Raw genomic sequence first — 12,697 nt, 5'->3', positions numbered from 1 at the left:
CGACTGGAAGCCAACATTGCAATAAGTCCCCAATCACATGAAGTGTGTCTAGCTGTTTATTTTAAAGAGACAGTGGCATTTCTTTGACTGCCCAAACACTGCATAATATCCTCTTTTTTTGGACAAAATTGTATCCATTGTATTCATGGGTAAAGCTGTACTCGTATTTAAAAAACAGAGATTGGACACCATTTCTGGTGACTCGAATATTTAGTACACAGTCCGTTGCTATAGTTACCCAACTGATCTTTTGTTTGTGTGCGATCGTGTCTGGGAGTTGTAGTTTTTTTTTACTTGACTTTTCTTACATTGAATGGCAGTCACCAAAGTACTGTACTTCAATACCCAACACCCCACCTGACAAAGTATACAACTGTGGCTTCATGGTTGAGACTGTAGCTGCCTGTGTTCAGTTTCAGCTATGGTATCGATTTGTTTTTCTTTTATACACAGTCCATAAACGGTATGCTATGGAAGTAATAATAGTTTGTAAATACACGTAGAAGATTTTTTTTAAAAAAAGATGACTTGCTCTGGAACTAAACCCGACCTATTTCGTTGGAAGAGGATCACTAAAAATAAAAAAGAAAGTCTAAAGGTATTTTTTTGTTTGTTTAATTATTTTTTATCTATTTATTGTTTGTTTAACTCAACTGAACCTTCTCAAGTTCTATGGGGATCAGTTTCTGGATTTGCACAATATAGAAAGTCAATGTTGACACGTTCGTCCAGTTGCAATTCACATAAAGCAAAGTCCACCGCATCCTATTGTGTATTAATATTATTAAAAACAGACAATATACTTTATGCATTATTTTATGTTTTTTCTTTGTTATTTTCTTTTCCCATTCATGAAAAATACAAACTGAGTTTTAACATCTCATTATTTTCAGCCTCAGTTAAACAATGAGGACATTGGTCACTGGATTAAGGTAAGTGTGTAGTGTTAGAAAGTGGTACCAAAACTTGACACATGTAGTGTCATAAAGTGGTAAGCTGTCACATTGAAAGTGGTACGATGTCAGATTTTGGTAAAAAGATGTAAAAGACTAAAAACAGCATAACGTACCAGGTTTGAATGGGCGCTTCAAGGGTGTTATTGTGAAATGTATATGTTTTGATCTGAGTTGAGGCGCATGTGTGAGCTATTTTTGATATGTATTTATAATTATAGCATGTTGTATAACCATTTGAAAACCCCCTTCAAAAGAACAGTGTGCCAGTGTCATATTTTATTATAAACACATTTTATGAAAAAAAAACGAGGATGCACTTCAAAATACAGGTGCATTAATGACACTGCTGCTACATTGTACTTACATTTGGTTTTATTATTTAATACATGCACTTACAACTCAGTGATATGATGTAGGAAAAATACAATATGTGAATGTGTGTAATTAAAGAATCGTTCTATAAAGTGGGTTTTAAAACAGGGCAATATAACGATCTGTATCTGACAAAGCGGTTTTTTTTTTTGTTCAGAGGGTTGAGCAAGCCTCAGAATTTGCTGTCTCAGAAGTGTTTTCAATCAAGAAGCCCACTGTAAATAGAAATGCAAGGGGGCATGCAATGGCACTCAAGAGCATCGACCAATTGCACGATCACGATGATGCCTATGCAGAAGGTACTGTACAGTATTTATTATCATTTATAAGCCCCAATGAAACAATAGCAGTGACTTTATTATGTGTAGCACGTACTGCCCTGAGAATGAAAAAAATTGTGGATTATTATGATAATAGTGGTACTATTCAGCTACACACAGTAAGCCAAAATATAAGCAGTTTGTGAGCGCCTAAGGTTGTTGCTCCAAGGTTTTATGACTCTCATGATCAGTCAAGCCCTGTAGGTGTTTCCTGTAAAATATCATGCCAAAAACAACGTTATGGCTAGACCTTTGTTTTCCTTTGTTCACATTTTTGTGAAGTTTGTGAAACTGCAGGAGAAATGACCATTAAGACATGTAAACAAACTGGAAAGCCCCAAAAGGTCTCAGTACAAGTTAAACTGGGGGGCAAAAAAAGCAGTCACCCTGAAATCCTGTGTGTTTTCAGCTCAGGAACTGCTGAGTGACTGGATGAACTCTAAGCTCCGTCTGGAGCTCGAGATTGATGAAGAAGATGGGTTGGTGGATAGAACAACTCCCGAGCCTGCCCCCAGCAAACCACAAACTCCACCTTTTCTAAGATACAACAAGTTTGATGGTAAAGACCAAACGTGATACTGTATATTTAATTTTTTTGGTCTATATTTACTAGAGCCAACAGTGGCTATACCAGATTAAGTAAAACCAATATAAGACATATTAGATATACACCAAGAGAAAGCAGGTTGGTGGAGATGAGCTCCCAAAGTGACACCTGAAATGTGTTTTGTTTTTTTCTGAATTTGGTGTGTTACAGACCTCTACAGCCATCTAGAACAGGAGGTAGAGAGTTCCACAGCTCACAGATTTCTGCAGGAGCTCATGGAGAAGGAAGTGATGGATTCTGGGATACTGGAAGACCTCAGAATGGATAAGGACAAAGCGACAAAGCGAAGAAAAGACCCACGTCTGACCATGGAGATGAGGCACCAGCAGGTGGGAGGGGCCTTTTTTTAACCACTGAAAATACTCCAGAGTCCTACACACCAACTAATCACCCACAGGCACATCTCTGATAATTCTTGCTGCTGACTTCTTAAAGGAACAAACACGTATAACTGCTCTAGGGTTGTTTCTGTGTAGGTAAAGGAGAACCGTGCAAGGCGGCAGGCTGAGCTGGAACAGGTGCGGAAGGAGAAGGCCCTGAAGAGAGATGTGCAGGCCGAGGCGCAGCGCCTGCTTCAGGAGGAGGAGCGCAGGAGGCTGCTGGAGGCTCGCAGGCAAGAGGAGGAGATCCAGAGAGAGGTGGTGCGACTGCGCAAGGAGATGGCTGACAAAAAGAGCATCACAGACCAGGCCAGACACATGTACGGTGTTAATGCAGTTTGAGGATAAAGGCTGCTTTCCCCAGAAACGTTTCCAAGCATAGGCTTACTCAAGCCTGTGTGAGATTTTTTAATCTGCTGTTCGCTTTCTAATAGCCCATATAGGCACTTTCATGGTTATATGTCGATATGTCTGAATATGTTTTAATTTTGTTGTGTGTGTTTTTCTGTGGACATGATTCATTTTAGGAACAGAAATCGTGTTTGCTTTGTGAATGGAATGGCATATTAATTCAATTAGAACAGGTGTATTAACCTAACAAGATACAACAAAGAGAGTTTAGGGATATTTATATGGTTTGACATGGGGGATCTGCGCAGAAAACTACACCGATGTGACTATTCTGGAGATTACTGTATTTGCAACTGCTGTAGTTACTGGGGTATTGCTTGACTGGCACAGTAATCTTTCATTCCTTGTTTCCCAGGGAGCGGGAGAGACTGGAGAGGAGGCAAGCCCTGGAGAGAGCTGCTCCGCCCCTGACAGATGTGACAGGTGTGCATCTCCAGACACAGAGGGAGCAGCTCGAAGCAGAGAGACTGCGCAAGCTGCAGGCCGAGACCAGGGTTCAAATCCACAACCTGAGGGTGAGGAATTTGAAAACACAAATACCAGCAGATTAACCTAAATTGAAGTCACTGTTAGTCATATAAATTGGCTTCAGATGAAAGCAGTTAAGAATATAAGAAAGATTACAAAAAAGAGGAGGCCATTCGGCCCATCTTGCTCGTTTGGTTGTTAGTAGCTTATTGATCCCAGAATCTCACCAAGCAGCTTCTTGAAGGATCCCAGGGTGTGAGTTTCAGCAACATGTAGTGCTGAACAATCACAACAGTTATGTCTAAAATATCAATTCCAATTTCTTTGAAGGAATTGGAATTGGAGTTGGGAATTGATTTTAAAACAGAATTAGAATTGATAGACGGGAATTGACCCCAGCCCTGGATATGAATTGGTGTTGTGTGTGCAGTGTGTGCAGAAGCACTTCTCAGGCTGGTACACACTGGTCCTAGAGCGCAGAATGAAGATGGGCAAGGCAGGGGCACTCTCTGATTGGAGGAGTCAGCTGCGGGCGTTCCGGGCCTGGCAAGCGTACATGTGGACCAGAAGAGCAGAGCGAGAGGCCCAGCTCACTGAGGCCCAGCTGCGGGATGACAACAGGTGAGGAACAGCGAGTAAACCTTTTACTGCCTGGACCAGACAGGAAAAACACATCCCAGCAATTCCCAAAAATGTTTAGAAAAAACATTATATTTGTAGTCAATCTTCACATATACAGTAGTTTCACTTTTACTTCAGTGTGTTTAGGGAAATCCTCTCCTCTTGTAAAATTGTATTCATTGGCAGCAATATTTACATATGAGACAAGTATAAAGAAGAATCACTGTGTTTTATGCGTTGTACAATAAAAAATAAGCACTGTGGGGTTTTTTTGTACAATACAGTAATATTCTTTGCTAAACATATTTTTTTGTTAGATTTTGGTGTTTCCGTGTGGGATTGTTTGGTATTAAAAGATAAACAAATGCAAAGGAAAGACCAGTGGACAACAATAAAAGTGACACAACTGCAGTAACTCTTTGATTCCTGCAGAAAGCAGCAGCTGGCTACAGAGAGTGACCGGCGTCGAGTTCTGCGGCACTGCCTGACGGAGTGGCAACTGTGGTGCAAAGCAGAGAGAGAGAAACGCGACCTGGGTGTGAAGAAAGAGGAGACCAAGAGGAAAATGGCTGCTTTGCTGGACGCGGCTTCCACAGGAAAACTCTGGACTGAACGATCATGTGACGGCGGGGCTAAATCACAGCATGCCCAGAATGATTCCTCAGCACAGAAAGCAGTGAGTTATGGCCTTTACGTCCGCTTCCAAGAACTGAGATCAACTAGCATGTGAATGGTAACCTGTCTACCCTCTTCTAAATGGCTTGTCAATATATTGTTTAATATCATTCTAAAAACATCATGGTGCAAGTACAATTCAAATAAAATAAACCTGGGCCTGACATATGACAATAAGTAAAGAATCAAGATGTTGACTTTCTCATTGTTTTATTAATTTGGGGTTATGTTGTATGGAAACGAAAATGAATGGAAATGTTGAATCTGATAGTGTGATTCATTTTGCTGTTCATTCCTCTTCCTTTTTAAACCCAGGTTCTGAAGTTAAAGAACCCTGATTCAGCCTCTTCCTCCACAAAGTCGAAGCCTAAGCATGCATGGCAGGTAACCAAAAAGCATGCTACCTTGAACGCAGAGGAGCTCAGCAGAGTCAGGGAGCAGGCCACCGATTTGGGAACATTAGTTCCCAGCACTGGTCTAAAGAAAAAGCTGGATTTGCATGGAAGCAATTTCGAGAACCGCTACGACTTTCAGCAGCACATGATAGAGGAGCAGAAGAAGCAGCTTCTAGAACAGAAGGGGATGATTCTAGAACTGCAGGAGAACCAGCGGCTGCTGATGCTCAAGCAGGAGGCTGAGCGTGCCACAGCTATGACCAAGGCCCTGTCCAACCCAGGACAGAAACATGCACTAAGCACACCTAGCAGAGCAAGTGGAGACCATCAGTCAGGAACACGAACAATAGAGGAGTCAAGGTATATAGAAAAATGAGAACACCATAATTAAACAGTTTCACTGTAAGTCACGATGAAAGCAAGACATAACTGGTACATGCAGTGAAATGAACAATGAATGTATTCAATATTTGAATGTAAACAATTTTTTTTTCTACTGTTAACATGCTCAATCGTTGGGTTAATCGTTTGGTACTTTGTATTGCATGTGTAATAATGCACTGCACGTTAGTGTGTTTGGTAAGTGAATTGTATTTGTTCAGACCATGAGAAACTCTGAAATTGATATTCACAATATGTTAGTACTTTAATTGTGCAGGGCTAGAGTGGCTGACACAAATAAAAACTGTTAAGTCAGTCATGCAAATCTATCAATGTCTCCTTATAGAAACAAAACACAAACTAATAGCATTGATTCAGACTCCAGTACCAGACATTTGTACTGCTGAAATACACTGATTGCCAATCAACTGTTTTACTGTCTTTCAGCTCACCTCCTCCATTGCGGACACTTGGGCACAGTCTCCCAGACGAAGCTAAGGGCAACTTGTCTAGTTTTAAAGGAGTCCCTAGTCACACAGCTTCTCCTCACCCAACTGTTAAAGGTCTAGTCATTGTTACACAGTGCAGTGTGCTTCTTGTGGCCCTCAAGGGAATGGTATTTTCTGGATAATAGCTTTACATTAGTACCAAGGGATTTTTTTCCTTCTTTAATCTCACAGTTTCTCTAGATCTCTAGACAGTCCACTTGTTGTTTTATGGTTCGTTTTTGAAGTACTTAGGCTTCTTAAGTAGCAAAAACTGCATGATTGCCCTTTGGAATTCAAAGTAATTGTCTGTGTCACCATGCTGTAGGGATGTGTCTTGTCAGAGACACAAACATTTACAATGGATTCATTCCTTTCAGAAAAAAAAATGGGGATGGTTGCCTCATGGCTAACAAATGACTTAAAACCCTGTCCATCCACAGCTATGGAAGAGCGTGCAAAGCAGAGAGCAGAAAGGAGAAGAGAAATTGAAGAGATGAAGAGAAAACGGGAGGAAGAGAAGTTGGTGAGTGTCCACAGTTTGTTTAGGGCTCAAGTAGGGTGTGTTGAAAATATGGAGAGTGTTCTTCAGTATGGCAGTGTTGGCCTGAGACTGTGAACACTGCAGTGTTCCTCTACTACAGTGTTGATTTACATGTCTAGATGCAGTAATTTATGTTTTGACAGATGTTTGTATGCCTTTCCTTTACTTCTGTAACTTTGTAGCTGCTATATGAGTCTTTTTGGCAGAACAATTAATGGCTATTGGGTATATTTTCAAAGTGTAAATTACTAATTTATTAAAAAAATGTAATGTAAAACAGGATTTTTTTTTTTGGCAACTTAATTTCTCTAATGGCCTTCAAGGTCAATTTTTGCTGCAGTAAATGTTTATGCTTTTTTTTCTTTTACTGTATGGCACGTGTATGAATAATATATTTCACGACACATTCATTTTGAGGATTTTTAATAAAGTGAATTAGCAAACATTTCTTGCTCATGAAATGTTCTTGTTTTATAGTAGAAGCTAGAAGCACACCAGTATATATTTTACAGCATTTTAAGTTCAGCTAGGTTGTTATTTTTTCATTTTCGTTTAACCATGAACCAAAAAAAACACTTTGGTTGTAGAAAGTGTTAAAATCCATCCCTCATATCTTGTGCTTGTGGAGGTCATGGTGGCCTACTTCTTCATGATCCCAAGACCTGTAATGTTCTATCCTCCCTAGTGAGGGATATGCACAGAGCCTTACTGACCCACCCCTTGCTGTCTGTTAAGGCTGAGCTGCAAGCTGCAGAGGAGGAGAGGCAGAGGAAAGAGGAGGCTGAGAAACAAGCCCTGCTGGAGAAGAAGCGCGAGGAGAAGAGACTGCAGAAACAGGTACAGCTGGGAAATCAGCTGTACCTAATTTCTAATCAGCACGATGTGCCTACATTAGAGTGCACATTCTAAAAGCAGCTATGGAACAGAAAAGAGAAAAGGGTTCTTAAGATTTCAAAAAAGAAATACTTTGGGTTATATTTTCAGTTGGTAGATTCTGTCTGCTGACTGCTAGATTCATACTTGCTATTTTCACCTATTATCGACACTGTCATCACTGGGTCGTCCCTTATCACAAGTCTTTTTTTTTCAACCTGAAACTTAGTAGAAAGTGAGATAGAGCTGTATTGAAAAGCAGTTGGATTGGCTGTTTCTAAGTGTGTAAAATGCATTGTCAAGTTTTGAATGTATTATCTGCAAATAATGTCCCCATCTCGACAAGCTTGCTATTAAGACTATCTGCCTGCCCCTTTGGAGATGACCTCCCTCTATTAGGGCCAGCTTTCCATCAAGACCATTTCACACTGCCCCTACTGATGTCAAAAATGTTGGTAAACCCACTGCTGTAGCATTTGATTGTGAACAGCCTTTCAGTGTGCTTACTTATCAAACTGAAGATTTATAAAGTTTTTTACTCCAAATCGTTACTAGCACATTTTTGAAGGAGTAAACCATTACAACTACAAACCGTATAAACATCTCAAGTACATACAAGCCCATCAATTAAACGTAGATGTTTATTTCTAGTTTGATAATGTGCTCGTGACGATTTGGAGTAAAAAAAAAGCTTTAAGAATCTCAATGTGCCTTCCTGATTCTTCAGAGTTTGAAGCCGCGATGTGTTCAGTAAAACTTTTTCTTTGTAGAAAGAGTTGGAGAAACAGAAGAGTTTGGAGAGACAACAGCAGCTGCAGACGAAAGCGGACGAGCACTATCGGAAATTCTTGCTGAAAAACCGAGGCCTGAAACAATGGAAACAGCTCCTGGAACACTCCAAGCACAACATGCAGGTAACGCAGGCAGTAAACATGTCGTACACACGTCCAAATATAGTGCACGGTTTGTTTTTTGTTTTATTTATCTGAGACGTTGATCACTTGTTTTTTTCCCCCCTTTTCTTGGGTCTGATCAGTTGGCTGAAGGTCATCACGGCTCCTCACTCCTCAGAAGGTGTCTTCTTTCCTGGCAGCAGATTGCAATTAACTCCCTCTCTGAGAGGACAGCCAGTGCTGCAGAGCTCTATCACCACATCCTGCTCAGGAGGTGCCTTGGCAACTGGTTAAAGGTAAATTAACACCATTACCAGTCATCTGGAAATACTTCCTGCAGGCAAAATCCTAGCAGCTTTGCTGAGAGAGTCACTGTTTTTTCTCACTTGGTATCATTTGGAGACAGAATGTTGTTCTTTCAAATCCAGACATTTTACATTCGTTCTAAAAACAAACCTGGTTATATACTTATCCTTGTAATACTGTTACTCTTTTGATCCCTTGTGCAAATGAATTGACCCTTTACATAGTCCTAGAGAGGAAGTCTTACTAGATTGACTTGCCCAGAGACCCCCCAGGTTAAAAGTGCAATGAGGGAAAAACATAGGAAAATGTTTTCTTTTTTGATCTGGCACAGAGTAAAGGGCATATTGCATCACTAGCATGAGCTCTAATTCAGTTGTGTGAATACAGTATGATTCACTGGGCACTGGATAACACTTTACTGGAGTGGACCATGCAAAACATTTTGTGTGAACACTGCATACAAGTTGTGGAGGCACATCATAATACAGACCTGTATTATTTTGTCGAATACAAAAAAAAAATCTTGAAATCAGTTTGCATTTCAAATATCCGTCATCAATTTCCTGTTTTGATTACCTTATATTTATAGTGCAAGAATTACACTTCGATATTAGAAGAGAAAGCTGTCCGGTTCTACAAAGCGTCTTTAGTGAGGAAGACGTTCCTGGCTTTACTCAATTACATCACAGAGGAGAAGATTGCTATGTGGGACAAGCAGAAGATTGCTGCAGAACACAATCAGAGGTTAATGACACTTTTTATTTAATGGTACTCATAGGTGCTTAACATGTTCAAATTTTAAATTATTCTTGCTATCCTTAGACTGTTGATATAGATGACGAATGGCGTTTTGTTTAAAACAACAATATATTGCCCTACTTCCCACACATTGACAGTATCTAATATTGCACAGGTAATGCAGGCGTTAAAGTGAAGTAGACTGAAAGCATTTCCACTCTGTTCATCAAAGCATTAATTCGTGTTGTCCCTAAACCTTTATTACATACATTCTGAGCTGTGTAAATCATAGGCACATCAATCTAAACACAAATTAGCAGAAAAGGGGGTGGTCTTTTTGACAGAAACTTGACCAGCCACCTGCTCAAACAGCATGTCAAGCCTACGTGTTTTACTCATGGGTTAATGACTATCAGAGTAATATTCTGTAAAGGCCAGTGTTGCAGTGCTTGGTTCTGAACTGCAGGGACTGTAAGTGGAAGCGGCATTATCCTTGTTGGCTGTCCTTCAACTATAATCCTGGGAATACTTTTCACAGCTGTTTCCATTTGGGACATAAAGGTCAGCTGACAGGGCTGCCCTCGGAGCTAACACTCCTCGCCAGCTGATCCCAGTGCTGTGCTTTCAAAGGAATACCATAGCAAGCACTTTGCAGCCGTGTAATGTGTCGCTATTTATGATTAAGTACTTGGTGATCTAAAGAGCAGAAAGAGTCATACTTCCACCGTTAAAACAAAGCAGGTCCTTGTTTTACAGCCAGTTTCAACAATGATCGAACGTTGGTTCGTTAAGGAACGTTACTTTTTTTTGGTCATAAAAATAGTTCTAACCTAATTTTATGAAATTGTCAGGGCACTGACTTGCAGCGACACCAGGGCATGAAATTAAATCTGCACAGCAAATGGCACTAGCCACCTATGCTACAGTATATACCTGATGGTGACATTGCAAGCGGTTTTAACTTATTACCCTGCCATTGGTAAATATTTTCATGCCAGATGACCTTGCGATGTAAGACAATCCTTAATCATTAGGAACTAGCATGCACCTCATCAGCAGAAACATGAATAAACCCCATCTAGGTGTAACAGAACTAATCCCTGTCCCATCTGGAATTCACCAGGATTACGGAATGGGACAATAGGATTGATGGTCTACAGTTATTTTAGGACTGAGACATACTTTTAAAAAAATAAATAAATATGAATATCATTTAGATCTTTTATTTAACATCATGTAATCAAAGAAACTACAAAATAATATCTCAAAAGTCTACCAGAAGCCATAATAGTAATACAGTATTGTTAGATTTTGAAACTACAAAGAGGTATGTAATTTAATATGTTAACATAACATAGCAGGTTTCATTCGACTTTATAAAGCAAAAATAGTTAATTCTATAGGGTGATGCAAAACATTGGCCAGAGCTGTACAGTAGCCCTTTTAATGTTCTAGCCTGTATTTCCAGGAGGATTGTTCTGACCACCTTCCGGACGTGGCGGAGATACCCCAAAGTGATGAACGAAGAGAAACAAAAGGAGGAGAGGAGGGAGAAGCTCCGCAAGAGAGTGTCTGAGATTCTCCCCGACTTCAGCACCTAGAAAGTCCGGGTTAAGACAAATGCACAAGGCTGCTGCTTCTGCTTCTGAGAATTTTACTCGCTGTTAGATTCACAAGGAGTTCCTGGGATAGGAGCTTCATGTGAGAGCATAATGGAACAGGATTCGTATATTGGCCTTTTTCATGAATATTTTAGAAGGTCATCATGCTTATTCTGTGTATTCATTTAAAGAGTCACTGACATGTGCTTATGTGGAGTAAAAACCTTGATAAATGCGTCCCTATGTGCCTTAAAACGTGTTTCTAAATCAGCAGTAAAAGCTGTATTGTAGGACGACCTCATTTGCATTCTCCCTATAACTGTCCCAATGGAGCATGATTTGGAAAACCAAAGGTGCTTGTATGTATAAACTACAGAATTTAAAAAAAAAGTTTTCTAAGTGGTTCTGTGCATTTCACATCATATCCTAGAAATATGGAATTCAATGTAAGAAACGTCATGATAAGGCTTAATGAATATCGGTTTCCTAAACCTAGGGTGAGACATACTGTTTAATCAGTATGTTCGTTTCAGTGAAAGATTACAGATTCAAACTGTTGAAGTTAAGGATTATATTTTATGTATCACAATGACTGGCAGAACATTGGGTCTATGTTGCATCTTATGTGTTGAACTTCTTACCCACATTTTAGCACTAGCACTTTGTGATTCAGCGTGTTGCTTAAAACAGCAGCCCACTATAGTTGGTAATTGGTAATTTTGACACAGCGTCAAGTGAAAAATAACTTCTCAGCTTGCCCGAGGAGTGTGAATTTTGGGCTCTGATTTGTTGGAGGACATTCGCTATGAGTCGATGAGGTGAAGGAACAATTTGAGGATGAAATGTTGAGTGTTGGAAATATGCTTCGTGAACAGTTGATGGTTATGCTGGCTGAGCTCCGTGCTACAGTATCTGGCAAAGACGAGACCTAATAGGCATTAAGAAAAACAGAGGATGTATGATTTTATTATTGAAAATAAACTGGCAGCACACTTGTTTTGATTTTAGAGTTCATATTTTTTATTGTTTCATAGAATCAGAGACTTATCTTTACATTTATTAAAAATAAATTAATATAGACGAAAAAGTACAAATGACAAGAAGTCAACACCAGTGGGCAAAACGATGCCTCGAAACCAGGGTTGTACACACAATGCCATCGTACCTAACCTGCAACCAGGATACTGGTGCAGCAGTAGAGGAACTAGATTCATTCCAATCTAGTAAAATGTGCCATCAACCTCTGCTTTTGTGACACTTGATGCATCTGTATTTATAATGAGAGCTTATTTTACATTTTGGAAAAATTAGTCAGTTTAAAAAAAAAAAAAAAAAAAAACAGGACCATTTGTCAACATTAGTTTTAGTGGTTTATTTATCAGTTAAACTACTTTATTCCTGAGGCTTAGTAACCTGGCTAATGTGGATCTGCCACACCAATTATTACTGTATTTAGTGTCACTGTATTTATTTATTTATTTTTTTTATTAGCTCGTACGTTCTCACAGTGATTATACTTTCTGAACTGGCCTGAATGAATAAATAAGTATATGCGTGCAAAAGTTATTTAACTTCCAAACATATTATTAATATGACTTTGCAGTCTCCAACCATTTAAAATGTTAACACAGTTAAATATATTGCACTTGATTAAACATATTAAAATATATA

General features: G+C 39.5%; 1 protein-coding gene across 2 annotated transcripts; it reads left to right on the top strand.

The window, feature by feature from the left end:
- Positions 1-381: 381 nt before the first annotated feature.
- ccdc191 (coiled-coil domain containing 191) lies at positions 382-12,696 on the top strand. 2 transcript variants are annotated; one of them, XM_041233057.1, is made up of 17 exons: positions 382-598; positions 894-932; positions 1,486-1,627; positions 2,058-2,207; positions 2,406-2,584; positions 2,732-2,955; positions 3,402-3,561; positions 3,945-4,135; positions 4,568-4,811; positions 5,126-5,565; positions 6,034-6,149; positions 6,515-6,597; positions 7,351-7,452; positions 8,259-8,402; positions 8,525-8,677; positions 9,277-9,431; positions 10,881-12,696. In XM_041233057.1, exons 1-17 carry the CDS (start codon positions 524-526, stop codon positions 10,999-11,001), a joined length of 2,718 nt encoding a protein of 905 aa, XP_041088991.1. In that variant the 5' UTR covers positions 382-523; the 3' UTR covers positions 11,002-12,696. The 2 variants fall into 2 exon arrangements, with proteins under 2 accessions (XP_041088991.1, XP_041088990.1); XM_041233056.1 differs by having other exon boundaries at positions 10,894-12,694.
- The last annotated feature ends 1 nt before the right edge of the window (position 12,697 follows it).

The sequence above is a fragment of the Polyodon spathula genome, chromosome 30, assembly GCF_017654505.1.
Source record: "Polyodon spathula isolate WHYD16114869_AA chromosome 30, ASM1765450v1, whole genome shotgun sequence".
NCBI lineage: Eukaryota > Metazoa > Chordata > Actinopteri > Acipenseriformes > Polyodontidae > Polyodon > Polyodon spathula.
Note: the sequence above shows the minus strand (reverse complement) of the source record. Positions and strands in the feature narration are given on the sequence as shown.

Excerpts from the sequence above, each read along its gene's own strand:
- ccdc191 (XM_041233056.1), top strand. The coding sequence starts at position 524 with ATGACTTGCTCTGGAACTAAACCCGACCTATTTCGTTGGAAGAGGATC. Across the intron at positions 4,812-5,125 it reads ATTCCTCAGCACAGAAAGCA|GTTCTGAAGTTAAAGAACCC; the intron begins GTGAGTTATGGC and ends TTTTAAACCCAG. Across the intron at positions 8,678-9,276 it reads GCCTTGGCAACTGGTTAAAG|TGCAAGAATTACACTTCGAT; the intron begins GTAAATTAACAC and ends TTATATTTATAG.